The sequence below is a fragment of the Centroberyx gerrardi genome, chromosome 12 (genome assembly GCF_048128805.1).
Source record: "Centroberyx gerrardi isolate f3 chromosome 12, fCenGer3.hap1.cur.20231027, whole genome shotgun sequence".
Lineage (NCBI taxonomy): Eukaryota > Metazoa > Chordata > Actinopteri > Beryciformes > Berycidae > Centroberyx > Centroberyx gerrardi.
This window is the reverse complement of record NC_136008.1, coordinates 20,214,163-20,234,275: the sequence shown is the minus strand read 5'-3', so window position 1 is coordinate 20,234,275 and position 20,113 is coordinate 20,214,163. Positions and strand designations below refer to the sequence as shown.

Genomic DNA, 20,113 nt, shown 5'->3' with positions numbered 1-20,113 from the left:
AAATCTCTTTCCGTGTAGTTTCATCCACTATATCCACTATCCACATATACTGCTTCATCTCTTTTTGTGCTTATCCAAATTTTTATGGCAGCATTCCACATAGCTGTAGCGCTCCTACTGCACACGAAAGTACAGTGAGAGACTTGATTCTTTCCAGTTGCCTCTGTTTCTATTAGAAAGCTGCAGTGCTTTCTGAGCATTGGCTGATGTAGGGGAGGGAGTCTTTCTTTTTTTTCTTTTTTTTTATCCCTTTTCCAAAGCCAGCTGCCAAATGTAACTTTACTGAAAATCCTGATATTCATGAATTCAGTTCACTACATCATTTGTAGTTCACTCATGTAGCACACTGAAATCACTTGTGCCATTGTACAGTAGGAAAGCAGATTGTGTGGACAACTCTTGGCTCAGATCACAGTGTCAGTGCGTGTTTAGACATTTGTCTTTTGCTATCCACATATATTGAACTCAGACTGATTCCTGAAGATCACCCTTAATGAAGGCACATACATCAGTCGGTAAGAAAGGCTCTGCTGACCTTTGCTTTCCCTGGAAGTGGCTGGAGTGGCTTGGGTCCGGTGTCAGAGTAGAGGGCACGTGTGCTGGACCCCAGAGCACCAGGCCTTTACAGTGGGCCAGTAGCCAGCCGCCCTCGGCTGGTGGTAACAGGTCTATTCTGGGCAGTGTGGAGGTCTGAGACGTTAAAGCAGAAGCAGACTCTTACCAGGAATCTATTTAGACACTCTTCCCATAAGTCTTATTATCTCTTTATGTCTCAGTTATTACACTATCAGATCATCCTTCCATTCCTGGCTGCCTGCTACCTCAATGTCAGTGTTTATAGTCTGGAGAAAATTATACAGTTATAGATAGTTATTAGTGAGCATACGTCCCCTCCCCCCTCAGAGAATCTATTTCTGACCATTCATTCACCTGATATTGCCACTCCAACCTCCACCGAGCTGTTGCAACTACTATGCTAGTGTAAAGCAGCAGCAGCGCACCACGTTCATGGTCTGTGTCAGGGACTGTGATAGCTCTCTGGAAGAGGGCATATTGAATGTTTGGATGGCTGAAGGGACTGGGCTTGAAGCCAGGTTAAGGGTCACCGCGGGAACTTTGAAGTTCACTGAGCACTTTGTGCATAAACAGTGCATGAAATCACACTGATAGGCAGTTTTGAGAGCAAGTCACCGTGTATGGTGATGCAGATTACCCCTAATGAGACGGCACCAGGCTTAGATTTTTACAAATGGTTGCTTCGCGGCTTCGTTTGCAGTTTATTTGCATGACAGTTTATCCAGTTTCATTAAATCCTTTGTTTTGTATAACCTTCTAGCAAATTGAAGTTCAGTCTCCTCTAAAACAGGCAAATTATTTGAGTCATAAAAATGCTTAATACCAACTCATACAGACTTAAACACATATACATGAACCCAAGTGCACTTGTAAGGTAACGCACACACACACACACACACACACACACACGCACAAATGCCAGCACACACTAGTGCTACCACCTCCTATGTTCTGTGATCAGGCAAATTGCAGCATGCCAAAGATAAAACATTTGTTTCGTAATACTGAGGAATGTCTTCCTCGTACAAAGAGCCTGAGAATTCCTCTGCCTCTATTGTTAGTAGTGGCGGGACTCTTGTGAAAGGTGCTGCAGGTATGACAGCCGCTCCCAGCCTACAGACTGAATCATTAACTTTATTTATGTGCAAGACTGGAGATCATATTATTTCATGTGGGACTTTGCAGAGCACATCTGCTATAGGTGGAGTAACGACTATTAGCCCTGAGGCCTCACCTTCTAATCTAACAAGTTGGATGTCAGAGTCAAAGAACTGTCGTGAGAAAGGAATTGTTCTAACAGCAGTAGTAAAGGCATTAGTGAAGTTTATAGCAGCATTGCAGAGTGCACAGTCTTTCTGTCTTCTGTTTTCCTACAGCAGGGATTTTTTTCACACAAGCCTTGCTAGTTGATGCATAAAACACAGTTTATAACAGTGTAAAAGATTGACCATTATTGCTGCATTATGCAACTCTAAAATGAATGCCTTGGTTTTAATTGTATGCAGTTATATTTAATGGGCTGTCTGTGGTTTAAAGCACATATATAAAGACTATAATTTTGCCCTCTGATTATTTCGGGTTACCTGATTGCTGATGAAAGCGTGACAGTGTGCTAATGGATTGTGTAGTTTAGTTCAGATCTTCTCAGACAGCTGTCTGAGAAGTGACAGTGTAGTCCAGCTGTCCAGGACGACATATTTATGGCCTGCTGCTCCAACGTAACTCTGAAAGAGGATATTTGTCTTACTTAGAACTGGCTCACTTCATATGACTGTTGCCATGGCAAATAAAATAAAAAACAGTTTTCCAGCACTGTTTGGTTGTGTAATGGTATGTGGTTTCAAACTGGGGGGAGAAGGCATCGTCTCATTGCTGCCCATTCACAGCCACTGTAGTTCCGCAACTAAATCACTGACTTCCAGCACCCTTTATTCTGTTCAGAATATAATTTTGCTTACATGAAATAATCTAATTGTATATAGTCTACACTGGTCAGTCTTCCTTCCCATGTGGCTGTCAGACGCCGGCCATGGCAGGACACTCTCACTGACACACAGAGACGAGAGGGAGACAGATGTACAGAAAAGAGAGAAGAGACCTAGGGATAGAAATCTGATATCATGTTCCTGGCAGTGCTGAAAAGGTTAGCTATAATGCACAGTCCTTTATATAGTTGTGTGAGAGAGATTCTAGGTTCACAGAGATCGAGGCATGAAGCCCTAATGTTAGCTGTCTGAAGCAGAGGGACACAACTTTAGGGCTTCTTACAGCTTGTTGCATCACTTTAATGAGCCACAATGGGAAACATTGGTCAGTCTAGTTTAGTTTCCTCCACCTGGCGGTGGCTTGGTGACCCTCCAAACAAACACAGATATGAATAGGCTTGAACTTAATGTTGGTTCTATTGTTAGATGAATTCTACATTGCTAGCGTCAAACTGCAGGTGTTTGAGTTACACTGTCATAATAATTATGTCTTTTCATATCCTTCTGACAGAAAAAGTTTTGTAAAATGTCTTTATATATTTAGACAATAATACACTTATGCCACTTCATATATGTTTTTCTTTAAATGCCACACTAGCCTATATTTTACACATTCAAAGACTGAGAGACATGTGATCTGAAAACCCAGCTCTGTCTATAGGGTAGAAGTTGTTCTGTGATACCGGAAAAATGTAAACTCGACAGTACGATGTTGATAGCCTACATGGACACCCAGCGTGTCTCTCCAGGCTAGGATAGATCCATGCCAAATGGGTGTCTCTCTCTCCTATCACTAATCTCTCTTTAGAACAGCCTACTCCTTAGGTTGGTGTGTGTGACACACCATGGGTGTGTGTCATTCAGCCATAGTGTTTATTCATGAGTATGTGTGTGTATGTGTGAAGGCGTGCGCTCTCGTGTGGGTGGGCGTCTCCGTAAAAGTCACAGAGCTACAGAACATGTGCTCAGACACACTTCGTAGGTGTGTTGCTCCATTCATTTGACTTCGCTTTCGTTCTCTCAGTCATTTTATTGCATAGGCACTTTAAAATGTTTTTCTTTTCCTTCTTGCTGCCGTTCAGTTTAGTTTAGTGATTTTTTTTTTCCATGCCAACTTTTCCTAGAATTAGAGAGAGAAGGTAGGAGGAGCTGGGCAGAGAAGTGTGCCTCTCTCTCTCTCTCTCACTCTCTCACTCACTCACATACACACACGCTCTCTCTCTTCCATTCTGTCATTGCCGTCTCGGCAGAACGGAGTCTGTTCACTTCCCAGCCTGGCTTACTATAGGGGGGAGCAGCACTCTCTCGACTTTGTTTTGGACAGTTTTCAGTGAGGAGTTATCTTTTTCTTCACAATAATCAAAGGAACAACAAGAACCTGAGGAGGAGAAAGAAAGAAGAAAGAATCAAAGGATTTATTCATACATTTTTTTTCTAATTGAATTGAGAAGCACGTGGCAGCCGGTTTTGCCACTGGATCCTTTCACAGATCAAGGAGTGAGGTCATTTAACTTGTCTTCCTTGAGTGTTGTGCATTTTAGTTTAACTGTTACTCATCCTTTGAGAGAAATACACTGACATAAGGCACAATGGTTGCTGGAATGGTGATGCCCCTCAGGGACCTGAGGGCCATCTATGAGCTCCTATTTCGAGATGGGGTAATGGTGGCCAAGAAGGACAAGAGGCCTCAGACCAAGCACCCTGAGATACCTGGTGTTGGCAACCTGCAAGTCATCCGAGCCATGGGCTCCCTCAAGTCCAGAGGCTATGTGAAGGAGACATTCGCCTGGAGACATTTCTACTGGTACCTCACCAATGACGGCATTGTTTACCTGCGTGACTACCTCCGCCTGCCCCCTGAGATCGTCCCTGCCTCCTTGCAGAGGGTTAGGAGACCAGCTGCCACCCTGGCCATTGCCCACCGGGCCGCACGGGTCCAATCTGTTGAAGGCCCTACATCTTATGTTCCCAAGCCAGGAGGCAGAGCTGGGGCAGAGAGCCAAGAGGCACTGGCCGAGCGTCAAGGCTACCGCCATAAGAGGATGGGCGCTGGAAAAGAGGAGTGCTACTCTGATAGGACCCCCAGGTTCAGGGGTCGTCCATTGGCTGCTGAGCCAGTCAAACCAAAAGCATCATGGGAATTGGAGGACCAACCTCAGCCACTCAGGAAGGGGAGGGGCTTCAGCAGTGAAGCAATGATAATGGAGGAGACCCAGGCGAAAAGAGTCTTTATGGCACCTGTCACTCATCAGCATCCTGATGTCAGCAGCAACAAGCCAGTGATAACATCACAGGAGAAAGGAGATTCTGAAGTCCAGAGGGAGAAGGCTCAGATGGTCCAGGTTCAGAAAGCAGCTTTGAACCAGGAAGTTTCACAGAGCACTTTGAAATCACTGCCTTCCAAAGCAGCACTAACAGCGACTGCTGTGGCTGTGGCTACAGGTGCTGCAACATCAAAGATTTCAGCTGAATCCTCTTCTATCAAAACAAATAAAGAAAAGCCCAAGAAAGATGAAGAAGAGGCTTCGATGAAGCCTGGTGAAATGGTCACCAGCAAATTGGTTATTTCAACACCCCCCACTACAGTGGTCAAAGAAGAGAAGACTAAGGTGAAAAAGGTAATTGAGGAACCAATTAAAGCTGCAGAAGTCACGGCTCCAGCTGAAACTGCAATTGTTGAAGAGAAGCCCCAGAAATTTACAACAAAGCCTGCTGCCATAGAGCCCCCCAGAACCCCCCCTGTTGGAATTGCAATTGAGAAGCCTCAGAAAGTTACTGCAAAAGCTGCTGCTCAGGAAACTCCCAAACTCCTTACTGACATTGCCACCAACAAGCCTGTTATCACAAGAACTCTTACTGAAGAGGTCAAGGATGACAAGGTCAAGGAAGTAAAGGTGATTGAGGAATCAATTAAAGCTGCAGAAGCGAAGGTCCCAATTGAATCGAAAATAGATCATGAAAAGGCTAAGAAAACTGCCAAAGTGACTGTCACTCAGGAGACCACCAAACTCCCACCTGCCAGTACCACCAGCAAGCCAGTATTGTCTACTGATGCAGTCAAGAAGACCTTTGAAGTTAAAGTGACTCAGGAGCCCATTGATACTAAAATTGGAGGAATTAATCCCTTAGCAAAGCTTAAAACTGATGAAGTGCCCCTGAAAGCTACTACAGTGACCATCACTGAGGCGTCCCCCATACTTGAAGTTGAAACTGCCATCACTACAATGACTGTCTCAGCACCAATGGCCAGTGCTGAAGATGCAAAAGCGGACAAGGAGGAAACTACAGAGATAAAGATGATCACAGAACAGAAGATAACAGATGAAAAGATTATTCCACATTTCAAGAAAGCAGGAGAAATATTAGTGTCTGGGGAGTCTCCTAAACCCTCAGTACAGGGCCCCAAGTTAGCACAAATGGACTCTTCTGCTCCTCAGCTCAATGATAGTTTTGTCTCCACAGAAGTGGTTATTGAAACCAAACCAGTGGTTGAAGGAAGCTCTAAATCAAAAAAGAAGAAAAAGAAATCTCCAGGTGAGATAGTTAAGACTATCAATGCTGAGGAACCACCTGACACAAAGCTGACTCTGGAAAAGCCCTCTAAAGACAAGTCCCCTGAGGAGGTGGCAGAGGATACCCCCCAAGCCACACCAGTAATTACCTCAGAACCATCAACCTTATCTACCACCATAAAGCCTGAGGGACCAACACCTGTCCAAAAAAAGAAGGCTGAGCCTAAAAAAGCTGTTGATAGGGAGCTAAAACTGGAAGTCCCTAAACAAGTTGAGGACCAGATCATTTCTAAACCAGCATCACTACCATTAGATCAGCTCCCTGCGGTGCCCCCAGTGGAGCTTCCAGATAATGCACAAGTAAAAGAGAGGGTTGAGGAAACCAGTGTCAGCAAAATCACACAGGGACCATTATGCTCCACGGATGGGTTGAACACTAAGTTGACCTCAATGACCCACGCGGAGGCAGTGAAATCTGAGACGGAGGTAATTACTGTCACTAAAGTGGAAACAGTGATGGTGCAGAAAACAACCAATGTGGAGCTTATACAAGAAAGCTTCAAACCTGCAGAGAAAAGCTGTGCACTACTATCAGAATCTCAGAAACCTACAATTGAGACCAAGGCAAAAGCCCCAGTAAACATAAGCAAAGCTGTGGAGGAATCTTCAAAGGCTAAGAAGAAAGGGAAAGGGAAAAAGCAGGCACAGACCCCAGTCTCAGAGACCATAAACACAAAGCCTGTGTTTTCACCTGAAGCAGAGCCGTTATCATCCACTGAGGTTACATCACTGCCTAAGGCCACCGTTAAAGACAGCCCTGTCATGGCCTCTGAACTCGCAAAAACGAATGACTCTCCAAAGATGACTGCTGAAAGAATGTGCAGTGAGGAAATCAGACAGGCAGCAGCTGTGCTCACTGAGGCCCCAGCAGACAAAGGGGAGGTGGAGCCAACACTGCTCTTTGCAGAAAAAATCAAGCGGGAGGTCCTGAAACCAAAAACATCCTCCTCTGCGAGGGAAGCACCCGCAGCCGGAGAATTAGCGTCAGCAGCACCAGCAGTAACAGCAGAGGCAGCTGGAGCCGAGGCACAGGCCAGCCCCCTCGTCGAGCAAGGGGAGCCTCCCAGAATTGCACAACAGTCGGCCACTCAGGCAGCAGAGCGCAGCACAGAGAAGAGGCTCTCTGTTCCCAAGGCCTCAGCGCAAGAGGGAGAGAAGAAGGACTTAGAGGAGGACACACCCACTGTCACTGCCACACCTGCATCTGCCCAGCCTGCCCAGCCTCACCAGGGGGACACCTGTCAATCTGTAAGCCCTGAATCAGACGAGGCAGCCATGAGGAGGAAGATTGTAGTGGTGGAAGAGATAATTGAGGTGAAGCAGGTTGCCAGTCCTCAGACAGATGGGGGACAGTCACCTCCTGCAACTGTACAACCTGAGGAGGAAGGAGAGGAGCTGGACCTGGATGTCCTGGAGGAGCTGGCCATCGAGCGGGCGCTCTTGTCGGGGGCTCCGCCTGCCACCGTGCAGGGAGCCTCACCTGAGGAGGACTGGGACCATTCACTAGGGGAACCAGAGGAGAAGACATGGCCTAACTTCGTAGAAGGTTTGTTTGAGAGCGTGCCAATTAACCTACTTCCTGCTCTGTCCTGTTCTCTGTGCATGTGATGTAATTGCTGTTACCTGGGTTTCCACCCTTCTTTGAAGTGTGGGAGGTCTGATATAGGAGATTTGATGATGGCTCTATAGTTACTCTTCCACAGTATCACATGCTTATAGTGTTTTATACTCTGAAGGACATTCTCATACTGTAATTGTCTCTCTGTGACTTCTTTTTCAAACTATTATTTGGGACGATTTGATTACAGGTTATAGTAGCTTGAAGTTACATATTACAGAGCCTGGCCTTATGGTAGAGTGCATCTATTGTTTGATGTGGGCTAGCGACAGTCTCTCTTTGGAAATAGTTTCAGTGAGATGATAAACAACTAAGAACCCTATTGAGATGTGGCTGTGATTTAATTATCTATGTGTTAAAATAGATGCAGTGTTGGCAACACTGTAATAACACACCCTATTGTAGATTTGAGACACAATTTTCACACCATGCAGGCATTAGGATATAGATCCCTCTTCCACAGATAACCACAGGTGAAAATTGAGAGTTATTCACAAAATAGGAACATGCTGCAGCATAGGTACTAAGTAAAACATGTTGACACTTATCTGTAAGTATTCCCCCTCAGCATTTTAACATGCATTAGTGGCACTACAACCCCACTTTTGGGAGGAAATTCCAGTTCTGTGGCGTAATAAACTGAACTATGCACACGGTCTCAGTCACAACAGTAATCTCTGGGGCCATCTCTGTGTTTTCGAAAGTTGAGATGATACAGACCTGCAGTCATTCCAACAAGGTGGGGCGGTATGCAGAGCTTCAGCCTCGCCTGGTCCCTGCAGAGATAGGCCTGCGTGATAGAGTTAAAGCCAGAATGAATGAGAGAAGGGGGTGTGGTGCTTTTGGGAGCCTTTCTCCTCTTTGCTCCAGTAAAACTGTTCTTGGCACTGTCTTATGTTCTGTGGTTGTGTTCCTGGTCCTCCCCTCGCCCCATCTTGTGTGATAAGCATAAGGGCTGCATGCCCCTCACATGATTATGTAATGTTATGCTTAGGATATGGGAGTTATGTAGAAAATATATTATGTTAACATGGCTGCGTGCTTCCCTTCTCTCCCCTGGATTTGGGAAAAAAAAAGTTCCAGAAAGCCCAGAAAATGTTGCCAACACATTCTCATGTGTTGGTCGGCTGTGCTGAAGTGAAAGTTGAAAATTGTTCCTCTTCTGTCATGATACACTGCTAATATCAAATCATGATCCTGAATCACTCTCATGTTACTGGAGTTTTTGGAGAATGTCTGATATTACACAACTTTCACATGTGAAATGTGTTACATGTGTCATTATTTGGACTGTCATTTGTATTTCTGTAGAGAGACTTCACATGGGCGTTGTCTGTTGTGGGTGTGAGCGACAGACGGAGAAAGATTCAGGAAGTTGGAATAGCTTGCTCATAGCTCTATGGGTGTGTTTGTTTGGTTCCACACGTGACGCTTCAGCAGATCTGGATCCAATTAGCATCCTATTTCTTATAATCTGTGTTAGTCATTGGGAAAATAATTCCATTTTGAAGTTAGATACAAAGTAAATTTACGAATCACACATAAACAACATTTGCAACTCATCATTGGCAAAATGTTGTTGTGTATACTTGATTTAAAAGTATTCCTACTTATTCAAAATCTATAAAAACTGTTCAGCATTGATATTTGTAAATGTGAGCATCTGTTAAGATTTAATGGGTTTTTTTATGGTGAAGTTGATATCTGATGAGTGAAGTTGTGATAAGGATCTGACCCCACATGGACACAGCAGTGCCATACTAACAGATGACCACAGTGTTTGCTAACCCACTGCTGACATCTACTGTCCATCAACAGCCATTGTCATCCCACAGCCATCTGTAACACAGACCAACTGCTTCAAATACTTAGCCAGAGGTGTTTGGATAAAACTCCAGCTGATATGTGTTTCACTTCATATGGTGAACAAATCCTATCCCCGCTTTTTGTTTTGGTGATCCCACTTTGCAGTAGCTGGATTGTGCACTTTTGCCAGTCATTTTAACATCCAGATTTCCAGCTGATTTTAACACAAATCAGATCACTAATGTTGGATATGGCAGTGGTTAATAGAGATAACTCTTTTAGTTCAGACAGCGGGGTATTCTTGGTATGCTGGCTAATTAAATAGCTGTCACCAGAATCAGTCACACCCTGGGATAGAGCTTCAGTATGGTATGTCTACTTTTGTCTCACTGCAATCTCTGTGTCTCTGAGGCATCAACCAGTAATAGTTATGTGGAAATCAGGAAGAGGGAAGGTATTTTTGGCAAATTGACAACCCTGACTTGTGCCTCAGAAATGTTGTTTCCAAAGCTGCTTTAGATTGCAACTTAACACAAAATCAAAGACTTAACCCTTGTGTGCAACATTTGTGATTACTGTTGAATGGAGGGTTTTGTACACGCTTAAAAAAAGCTGTACAGCAAGTATTTCGTTTTTTGTTAGAAATGGACATGCCATCTACCCACACATGGCACCAGGGGCAATTAGACCAAGTCATATCCCAGACATCCCATTGAGTTACTCTGTGTTTCCATCTCTGAAACATGTCCAGTGCATATTTGTGTAATTCATCAAATGAACAGCTACAGTATGCTCCAGCTCAGTCCCTTTCATTATAATGGCACATGATTTTAGTGTCGTGCGTGACTCACCCAGGACCAGTCTCAAATCTGAGGGACTAAATTATGAGCCTGACCTTTCTGTGAAAAAAAGAGCAGGGGACTGAAGAGTGTTCAGACTCATGCTATCTATCAATAGCCTGTGTTGTGGCTTGGCAGCTACAGTTGGATCTGCTGCTGCTGCTGCTGCGTGTGGCTGGTAAACTGGCCACTGCTTCTGTTTTGCTCAAAACAAAGTTAATGACCTTAGCTGCCAGGCCCTATCTTTTACTGCTGACTCTACCTGTGAAATCACTTCTAATATTTTATTGACTCATCATGAGAGGGAGAACATATCAGTCCACATTGAAATTGCGACACAAGCATATTCGGCAAATATTTTGACGTTGAATAGATGTAGATAGATATGACGGCCTGCACCAACATTGAAAACTTGTGTAAATATAGCACCAAAATGAAACCTGAGATGACATCCGTGGCCGTTCATAGCTGCTACCTGCATCGCTTTATGAAACCATGAGCTAAATATCTTTCTGATATGAGTTCAAAACTGTTTCCAAAGCTGTTTCACTGTGCCATAATATTAGATTGTGAAAATGTTGTGCTTGTTTGGGTTGATGTTGAACTTGGCCTCCTCCTGCATGTTCCCATCCATCAAATGCTTGCTGGGTAGGATGAAGCAAATACTGTACTGTGTACAACAATCACTGTAATAAGCAGCCAAAACATAATCCTCTCCTGTGAGCCAGTTGTGTGTGATCTTCTAACATAGCAGTGTTGGTTGCCAGTTTGAACTGCCATGTTGGCCTGAACAAAGGAAAAAAAGTTGCTGGAATCAAATTTAATGGCAGTCTAATGCAGCTTAATGAGTGCAGCCTGGGCAGTACCAGAGAATGGGAGATCTACTGTTGCTATATAACAGTTAATTCTCTGCAGGCTAAACGCCTGGAACAGACAGATTGATAACATGTGGAATATATTGAGGATTTGGCCAAGATGGTTATGATGTTAGTCATTTCCCATGGTACATGTTGACTGTTAGTCCTTTGTCAACACGCCATAGAGGCTTTGTGATTATAGGGGTTGACTTATACACTACTTCAGTTTTAGGGGAGGGCTGGAAGAGGAGTATTTAGCTTTGTAAGCCTAACTGGAATCACACACACACACAGTACACAAACACACACACCCATACACACACAACTCCTCCCGCCGGCTTAGCCTCCACAGATGTTAAAGATTCTGTAGGGTGTGTTTAGCCTCATTTCAAAGTTCACCCAAGTGTTTGGCCTTTGATGACCCACCCTTGCTGTATATTTTCTCAAGACACACCTCACCGCCTGTTTGGTCAAGATCGATTATTAACTGGAATAGAACAGGATTTACAGAATCTGAGTCCCATGATAGAGGCATATATTAGGTTTCTGGTGCATAACTGAGCCCAGAGGCATTTTGCTCGGGCCACAGGTTTGGAATACCATTTGGCTCTGCGTCCCAACATGAAAGATGTGTGCATGGGGGCTCAGGCATGTCAATGGAGGATGTCTCTGTGAACCTCTCAAAAGCCCCCGCATGGTGTCACAGTATAGCCACCTTCATTTCACACAGGGCTTCCATCTATAGTGTCCCACATTTCATATGAGAAGAAAATCCCAACTGCTACTCTCCAGACACTGAGTGGAATCACTTTTAACATTACTGCCAAATGGAACCTGTTGTCAACACTGCAATTCACAATGGCAAATGCATACTTTAAAATGTACTATATTTAGAGAATGTTGTGCATTGCTTGGCTCCCAAAAGCAATAGAGGATCAGCATTAAGGGAGTCCTGGAGCTTCGGCCATGCTAAACTCTCCAGCAATCTATCGCTCACTAAAACCTGTGTTAAGTGCGGCCACTGGCATCTAGGCAGTTAAATTTGGCATTTTGTTCTGTGTGCCGCCAAGACCGCCAAGGTACAATAAATTGGATTTTGTAGATGTTCTGAGTTCTGTTTTCCTTGCTCCGTTGCTATTTTTTTACCATATCCAATTTTCCCCATCTCATTTACAGATTACATGTCAGGCGTTTAGCTGACACTCTTCTCCAAAGCGATATACAATCAGTGCAACAATAGATTAAGCTTCAATTCCTAGATCACCACAAATTGAAAGCAACTAAAAGTAAAGAATGCAAAGGTCAGCGCCTAAGTGACCTTAAAACATTCCTGCAAGAGAAGTAGAATAAGAGCTAAGGAGAGGGATCGAAGGGATGCGTTCTGTCTCATAAATGAGTAAGCTATGTACTGTATGTCAATGCTCATTCTGCAGTAATAGAGTTGGGTGATGAGTCCAGTATGTGCTGACAGTATTAGGTCCAAATGTTGGCTCTGGCTATTATGTTAATCATGGTTTACGTCTACAGAGGGTTCTCAGATGGATGAGATCTGTTTCCAGGCCAGGCTGAGACCTGTGACTTAATCTCACAGAATAAACCCACCATCACCATGATGAGAGAGAGAGAGAGAGAGAGAGAGAGAGAGAGAGAGAGAGAGAGAGAGAGAGAGAGAGAGAGAGAGAGAGAGAGAGAGAGAGAGAGAGAGAGAGAGAGAGAGAGAGAGAGAGAGAGAGAGAGAGAGAGAGAGAGAGAGAGAGTCTGCCTGTGTTTGCAGGGGCATCTCTAGGGGGCGAGTGTAGCCAAGTGGCCCGCCAGAGTGCTTCCATCAGTTTCTAACTGTGACACAGTGATCATCTGGCTCTGGTGGATATTTATAACCCTCAGTCAGCTCCAGCCCTCTCCCCCCTGGTCACCCACCCCTCTCAGCCCTCGCAGCCCCTTGCCCCTGCCCCCTTCCCCGGGCTTGGCGTGTCCCCCCTCCTCCCCCGGCCACCGGACAGCAGGCTGACGAATCCGAGCAGCAGGCACAGGCTGTCAAAATTAAAGACGGGGGAGAAACAAGGCAGCTGAGAGCAAACAAACAGGACCCTCTTGTTTCCCCGTCATTCCCCCTCTTTCCAGCTCTCTTTCTCTTTATCCTCGCCTTCCTCTTCGTCCCGTCTCTTAGATGAAGATCATACCTGGTAGGTCGACAGAGTGGAGTTGCTGTAGCGTGTCTGTGTCTGTCTGTGTTTGTCTGCTTCTCTGGCTTCCGGCTGTCTGTGTGTTTTTGGCAAATGCACTGTGTGAAATCTTGCTGTGTTCCCGAGCGTTGCGCATACACACACTAACAGGACACCCACACACACACACGCATGTACACACACTTACATTCACCGAACCGCAACCTTGAGCTACTAGAGCACAGACTCCATTCCATATTTAAACCTTGTTCACATTGTGACTGACTTGAGTTACGAATCATGTTGGCTGCCTTTTATGTATTCCTTTATTTAATGCTGTAAGGTCGGGAACGGGGTGGGAGTGCCCACTCACTCCCCCGCTACCTTTAAGAAGTGTCTTTCCTGTCAGTCTGACATCTGATAGACATGTGCATCAACAAGCAGGGGTGACTTGAGGAAAGACTGTTTTACTCCAAAACAGCCTCTCAGTTTGTGTGTATGTGTGTGTGTGTGTGATAGCCCCCTGCGTCTGTCTGGGCTATTTCAGATCGCTGTAAAACGACGACCACCTGTTATTGTCTAGCACAAGCCCAATGCATCTGTGAAACCATGCTTGTTATTGTTATGTAGAAAATGAGGACAGGACTTTCTGTAGTTGCAGTTTTTATGGCCTTTCTGAGTGACATGTCGGCTATCTAGTTGTGTGTATTATATGTATCGTACTGTAATGCATACAGTATGTATCAGAAGTTATCATTTGCTGCTCCAAGACATTCAGTAGCAATACGTTCAGATGTTGTAATCTTAGAGACCTTTCAACATAGGATGAAAAAAAGCTGCTAGGACTTGTTTTGGGCTACTAATGCCTATCATTGCTCTTGGGCTTGGCTTTATTCCTAAGAAATTACTCATAGTAGGCCAGGAATTCAGATAACAGGCCTATGCTGAGTGATAACATTAAGTAGCAGTTGCAACAAGATGGAATGCATCAGACAAGTACATCCAATAAATGGTAAAAATACTATACTATACAATGCTCTTTTGTCCTGCTTAATCGAGGTTAAACTGTTGAGGCTGAGAGATGTGTAGTGGAAAAACTAAATTGGGCTTTCGAAAAATATTCAAATGATTACTTGCTGTTCTAAAAATGTGTCTAGATATTGTGTAGTTTGACAAACCCTTTCAATAGTGATTACTGTGTACTGTAAACACTAACTTTTTATCATGCAAAGCAGATAGAAAATACATTAGTCAATTCAGTCGAATACAGGCATTAAGGACTAGAAACAGCTGAGCTGAATCGGCGGGGTGAAGAATCAGGAGAACCAGACTAGAAAAAGATTCCAGTAAATAGCTTCAGGGTGGGGGAAACAGTGGGGATTCTGAAGACCTGAACGGGACGTCCTTTTTTAAAGAAGTCCCAGTCCACCCCTCCGCCCCCCTCCGTTGCCCCTGCCACGCCCATGCCGTCCCGCACCCCTTTCAGCCCCCAATGCTGGTCCACCTGTCACCGCTGCCAAAGCTTTTCCCCTAGCTTATCTCTAGGTTCTAACTAATGCCGGCCAGTCCCCCAGGACCCACGCTCCCCGCCCTGGTGGTTTTGGGGCACATAGTCACCCTGATCACATTCTGGCACTTGAGAAAACGCAAGAGGCAAGGTAAGAGAGCTGCAGGATGCAAAAGACGAAAAGAAAAGTGGTTTTAATAAAAGGTTAAATCTGCAAGGAGAGGCAATGAGGGAGTCAAAGTCACAGAGCAGAGTAGCTGGGTGCTGCAGAACTGTTTGCTTATCTCTCTCTCTCTCTCTCTCTCTCTCTCTCTCTCTCTCTTTCTCTCTCTCTCCCTCTCTCTCTCTTTCTCTCTCTCTCCCTCTCTCTCTCTTTCTCTGTCTGTCTGTCTGTCTCTCTCTGTCTTTCTGTCTTACTATGTTGGAGTTTAACCCTGTAAGTGCTGGTCTTGATTTTGGCTCTAATACTCTACATGGGCCTGGTTTGGTAGTGATGCTTATAGGTGGTGAAGGTTACCTTTGCTTAATTAAATCAGTGTATTTTCTCTTCTGTATTTATGTAAAAAAAAAGATTTAAATTAAATCAATTACATTTATAACAAGTAATGTATTTATTTATTTGTTTGTTTGCTTATTTGATTGTTTATTAGTCTCATTATTACTTATTACCTACTACATATCATATTTTTTTTTCATTGATGTGCTAAACAGGTTCCTATTATTCACTCTACATGCACACACAGCTTCATGTGTGGCATGTTTACCCTGTGCATTAGTCACGTTCATAACTGCCCCCTGTAACCTTGAAATCCGTCAGCCATGCTCCATTGAGACGTGAGCGGTTGAAGGTGCCACCGGGTCTTTCCGTGCCAATGCCGCGCTGCCATGCTGCTGATTGAAGTGGCTGCCCTTACTGCAGCTGCAAAGGGATTAGCCCTCATTACACCCAGACAGCGTGGGAGGCCGTCGCTTTGGCTCGTGTTGCAGCCGTTCGTGTGACCTGAGAGTGACAGTCTGACAGAGCCTGTCCGGTCCAGGTTCCACCCTCACCCACCTAACCCTCTGGCCAATCTCTTTTGTTGTACTGCAGACGGGCTGTTGAGCGCTGTTTGACAATGCCTATGTAAGTTCCCTCCCAAACCTGCCTCGTCACGTTTGGTTGTTTCTCAAAAGTCTCTGTGTGCGTGTGTGTGTGTGTGTGCGTGTGTGGTGTGCTCTTGTCGGAGGGTGTCTAGGTTCTCTAGTTGGTTTAGTGCACCTGTCAGCTTGGAGGCAGTTCCAGTCCCCATACCAGCCGCACCTTTAACTGACAGACAGCCTTACAAAAGAGATGAATCCACAGGTGATCTTGTCCGTTCAACAGCAACGCTTTGATGTCTTCATCTAGGTTTTGGCCTGGAAATCTGTGATACACAAAGCACCCACATGAAACAGACTGTGCTCCTCTAATGGCGCAGATAAAACAATAAGCTCTTTGATCTCATTGGCTTATAATTTAGCTTCGTTTGCAAACAGTTGCAAACTGGCTCGTTACTCGAAAAATATACTCACTCACTGACAGCAGAAATTTGTTACACTATCTTCCATTATTTTTCCGTTGCACCCCCAATATTGGCAATTGTATCCCTTAGCTTCAGAAATGGGGATAACTCAAATACCTCTCCTGTGAATTATCAGGAAACCAAACAGCGTTGATGTCCAATGCTATTGTCATCCTTTTGCTCAATAAAATCAAAATAGTCAGAATACCACCCAGACAAATTCAACTTTTCTGCCATTATTCCTGAAATTCAACCCTTGGTACTCAGTAAGGTGTTTCCACCCAACCTTGATATTTTAACAGAATCTATGATGTTCTGTCTGGTAATGTTAAATTGTCAGAGTCACTCAGGTGTTAAATGTTGCTGCTATCCCCAGTGATTTATGCTCTTCAAACCAGGCTATCTGGTCTCAGCTGTCCCCTTTCACTGGCATCCATCCGTTCTGCATGATGATGACAGCCTCTTTCTCCATCCACTCACTAGCTCCTCAGCTAGAGCTGTCACTTGTTACAGCAACGAGAGCAGTGATCGCACCGTAGGGATTTCATCTACTTCGGACTGCAATTGCTTTACTGTGCTGTGAGAGCGGAGGTGGGAACATGGACACCAACACTCTCCTTTAACCCCGGGGTCAGTTGAAAGGCCATGAGGAAAGGGGCGTGGCCGAGTTAAACCGTAAACACTTCCTCTGTCGCACACAAGGCGCTTCACTCGGCAGTCTGTCGCTGAACTTTGACCTTTTCATCTGTGTTTGTTTTCCCTTTCTCAGGCAGCCAAACCTGGCATGTCACCCCCAGGGGTCCAGCTGGATATAGCAGATTTTCAAGTCAACTCTTATGCTTGTCAGTTCAGTTGCTACATGACTATATGTGACTTGTAGATGCATGTTGGGGGAAGGGGACTATGAAAGGCTGGGATTTCCCCAGGCTGTTAATGGGACGTTTGATTGCTTTGCATAATTGGTCAGTAAAGAATCTTCCTAGCCAGTATTGTCAGGCACAACAAGTTGAACAGGTGGCTGTCAGCTAAAGTAAGATCACACCCCATCTCTCTTACAGGGGGAGCTGAGAGTAGGGAATGTGTCAAGTCATTTATACATTGCCAGCAAAGCGCAACTTCCAGTTTGACATGCTATGGGCCATTGCTACCATTTGACCACACACGCTGCCAACTCCCAACAATCACTCTCAGTTGTCTCACAGAGGAAGGCAGAGGCTCACAGTGCTGTGTGGGCCGGTGTAGATAAGTGGTTGAGCTTGGCTCTGGCTTGGGCCTGGTCTGTGGAAAAGCCAGTCTGCTTCCTGGAAACAACCACAACTCCTACTCTGGAGGCTGCGGACGGCATCCAGCGAGGGAGGGCAGCAATCAAATTCTGTACACCAGTGTGTGTGTGAGTGTGTTTTTCCCCAGAGATATGAGGGCATATGACACAATCCAGATCACCCGCACCACTAAGACTGCAACTGTTGGTCCAGTTGGTACATTAGTCATAACAGAAAGCGCCAGACTTTCAACATAAACAGTGAGTTTATGCCTCAGGGGCTCATAGATGACCAATGGGGCTTTGGATCCTCTTCTTTGTCCGCTGGGAATTGTGAGCAAACCCTGGTGAGAGAGAGAACCACATGGGCCTCGTACAAGCCAGTCATTAGGAGCTGTATTTATTTATGAGTAGCACTGGGACCATGGAAACACATCCGGTCCTGTGCAGGGAGTTTATTTATACCCCTCTTGACCCCCATCAGGGGATTTCTCAGTACCCCTTGCTCCATAGTATACAATGACATCAACAGTTTACTTAGAGATGTTAAAGTACCCCCCTGCAATGCTTTATGACTAAAGCCTTTGTATGAAGCTATTGTATACAGAAAGTGGATATAGAAAAGATCAGATTTTTCTTCCTCAAAGAAACAAAAGTCAAGCTCTGTTACAGATATGAAAATTGTAGGAAAACTGTTTTCATGAGACAGAGGTCTGTCAGTTCCACTCAGTTACTGGTGTCACAATACTAGACTTTTGACTTCAGTACAAATCCTAAGTTCAATATCTAAAAATGTGATACTACTGCGATACCTCAGAAAACAAGAAAGACCATCAAGCAATGTGTTACCACACTTGGAGCTTTGTAGCAACTTCTGCACAGTTTTGGATGTTGGTTGGGTGTTTGTCTTTGCTGGCTCTGTATGTGAAATAGTTCCACATTTCACTATTGGCACCAGTTTGTCAACCAGTCTAGGTAGACTGGTTGACAAACTGGTGCCAATAGTGAAATGCACTCAAATTTAATTCCAGGTAGCATTAACAAGGTCTTGAAAAGTGTATTTGACTTTCTGAAACCTGACGATATCCTGTATTCTATTCACAACTTGTTGCTTAATAATGGCATGATGATACTGTAAGAACAATTGCCGAGGCTTGATTTTGTATTTCTTATTTGTTTGAGTTTTAGGTTTACTTAGAGGTTGGAAACTGATCAAAAAGAGTAATGTTTTGTCGTAAAAAAAACAAAAAAACAAAAATTGCTGCTATGTGAGTGGTCAGATTGTGGCTCCTATCAGATGTGACGAGATCAGAAACCTGTCTATACGTTCCTGGGGCAGAGGTCAGTCTCCTGTAAGAGGAGAAGACAGCATATTTAGGTCACTGTCCCTTTTAAATGTGACCTAGGATCAGTTCAGCTGTGGCCTGTCATAAATTCTCACCTCCTAAAGCTGACTGGCTGCGGTAGGTGGGTGTGTCGGCCAAACCAGACCGCTCCAGTGGTCAGACAGCAAATCATAACTGATATTAACACTGCCTGGGTTTACTGTTTCTTGTTTATTGTTTATGCTAATTACATATTCTAGGATGTCACTCCCCCTCCAAGTACTGTAGTGTAGCGTATGTGACTAGACAGGATCAGTTGTTTTGGAGGTGATGCTTGATTTTGTGAGCTTTTAAGTTTTTTTTTAGTTTTTTTTTATGCAGCTTTCAGATTGCAGCAGGTTTCCAGGGAGCCCCGAGGAGATCTAGGGCTAATAATTATAACCTGATATGAAAATACCCACCTGCGTTGCTCCAGGGCTGCAATAAAAACTGTTAAGAAGTGTGACAACAAGCCGCATAAACCACAACACCACAAGGCTCGCAAACATCTCACCTTTTTGACTGCTTGTGTGTGCAGAGGCTAAAAAAACACACTAGTTGTTGTTGTCAGATTGTTTGTTGAATAGGTGACCCTAAGACAGTTAGTAGTGGCTTAGATTTACTTAAACTTGGGCTGTAAACTGGTCCCAAAAGAGTAAGAGTTTATGAATTCTAATTTAGTTAACAGGTATAATGAATCTGGCCGGGAAAATGGAAGTGGGGAAAATTAATATGTAACCCCTTCCACCACAACCACTGTTGTGGAGGAACCTGCCAACTGCTCCAATGTAGCTGCTGAATGTCTAACTGTAGAAGACTGTGGTTGTACTGGGGAAAGAGCATGCTCAGTCAACTGTCCCATTATTAAAGGTTAAACAAAAAACGTGTGAAAACATAAAGACTATGATGTGAAAACGGTGACAGTTGGATCACCTGTCCGCGCGTAACCGTTTTGTTCCTGAAACGAGCGGGGGAGGGCAAACCATGTCGCTTTCACCTGTTAGAAAGTGTTTCCCGTTAGTTTT

At 44.5% G+C, this 20,113-nt stretch overlaps 1 protein-coding gene across 5 annotated transcripts in view; it reads left to right on the top strand.

The window, feature by feature from the left end:
- Positions 1 to 20,113, top strand: part of LOC139914154 (plectin) — a 118,389-nt gene that overhangs the window by 43,168 nt on the left and 55,108 nt on the right. For 4 of the 5 annotated variants that reach the window (XM_078287122.1, XM_071902375.2, XM_071902376.2 and 1 more), the window contains exon 1: positions 3,823 to 7,679. The exons of the other annotated variant lie outside the window; for it this stretch is intronic. In XM_078287122.1, the coding sequence (XP_078143248.1) occupies positions 4,151 to 7,679 (3,529 nt within the window). In that variant the 5' untranslated portion in view covers positions 3,823 to 4,150. Of the gene's footprint in view, positions 1 to 3,822; positions 7,680 to 20,113 lie in introns of those variants that run through there. 5 annotated transcript variants of the gene reach the window in all.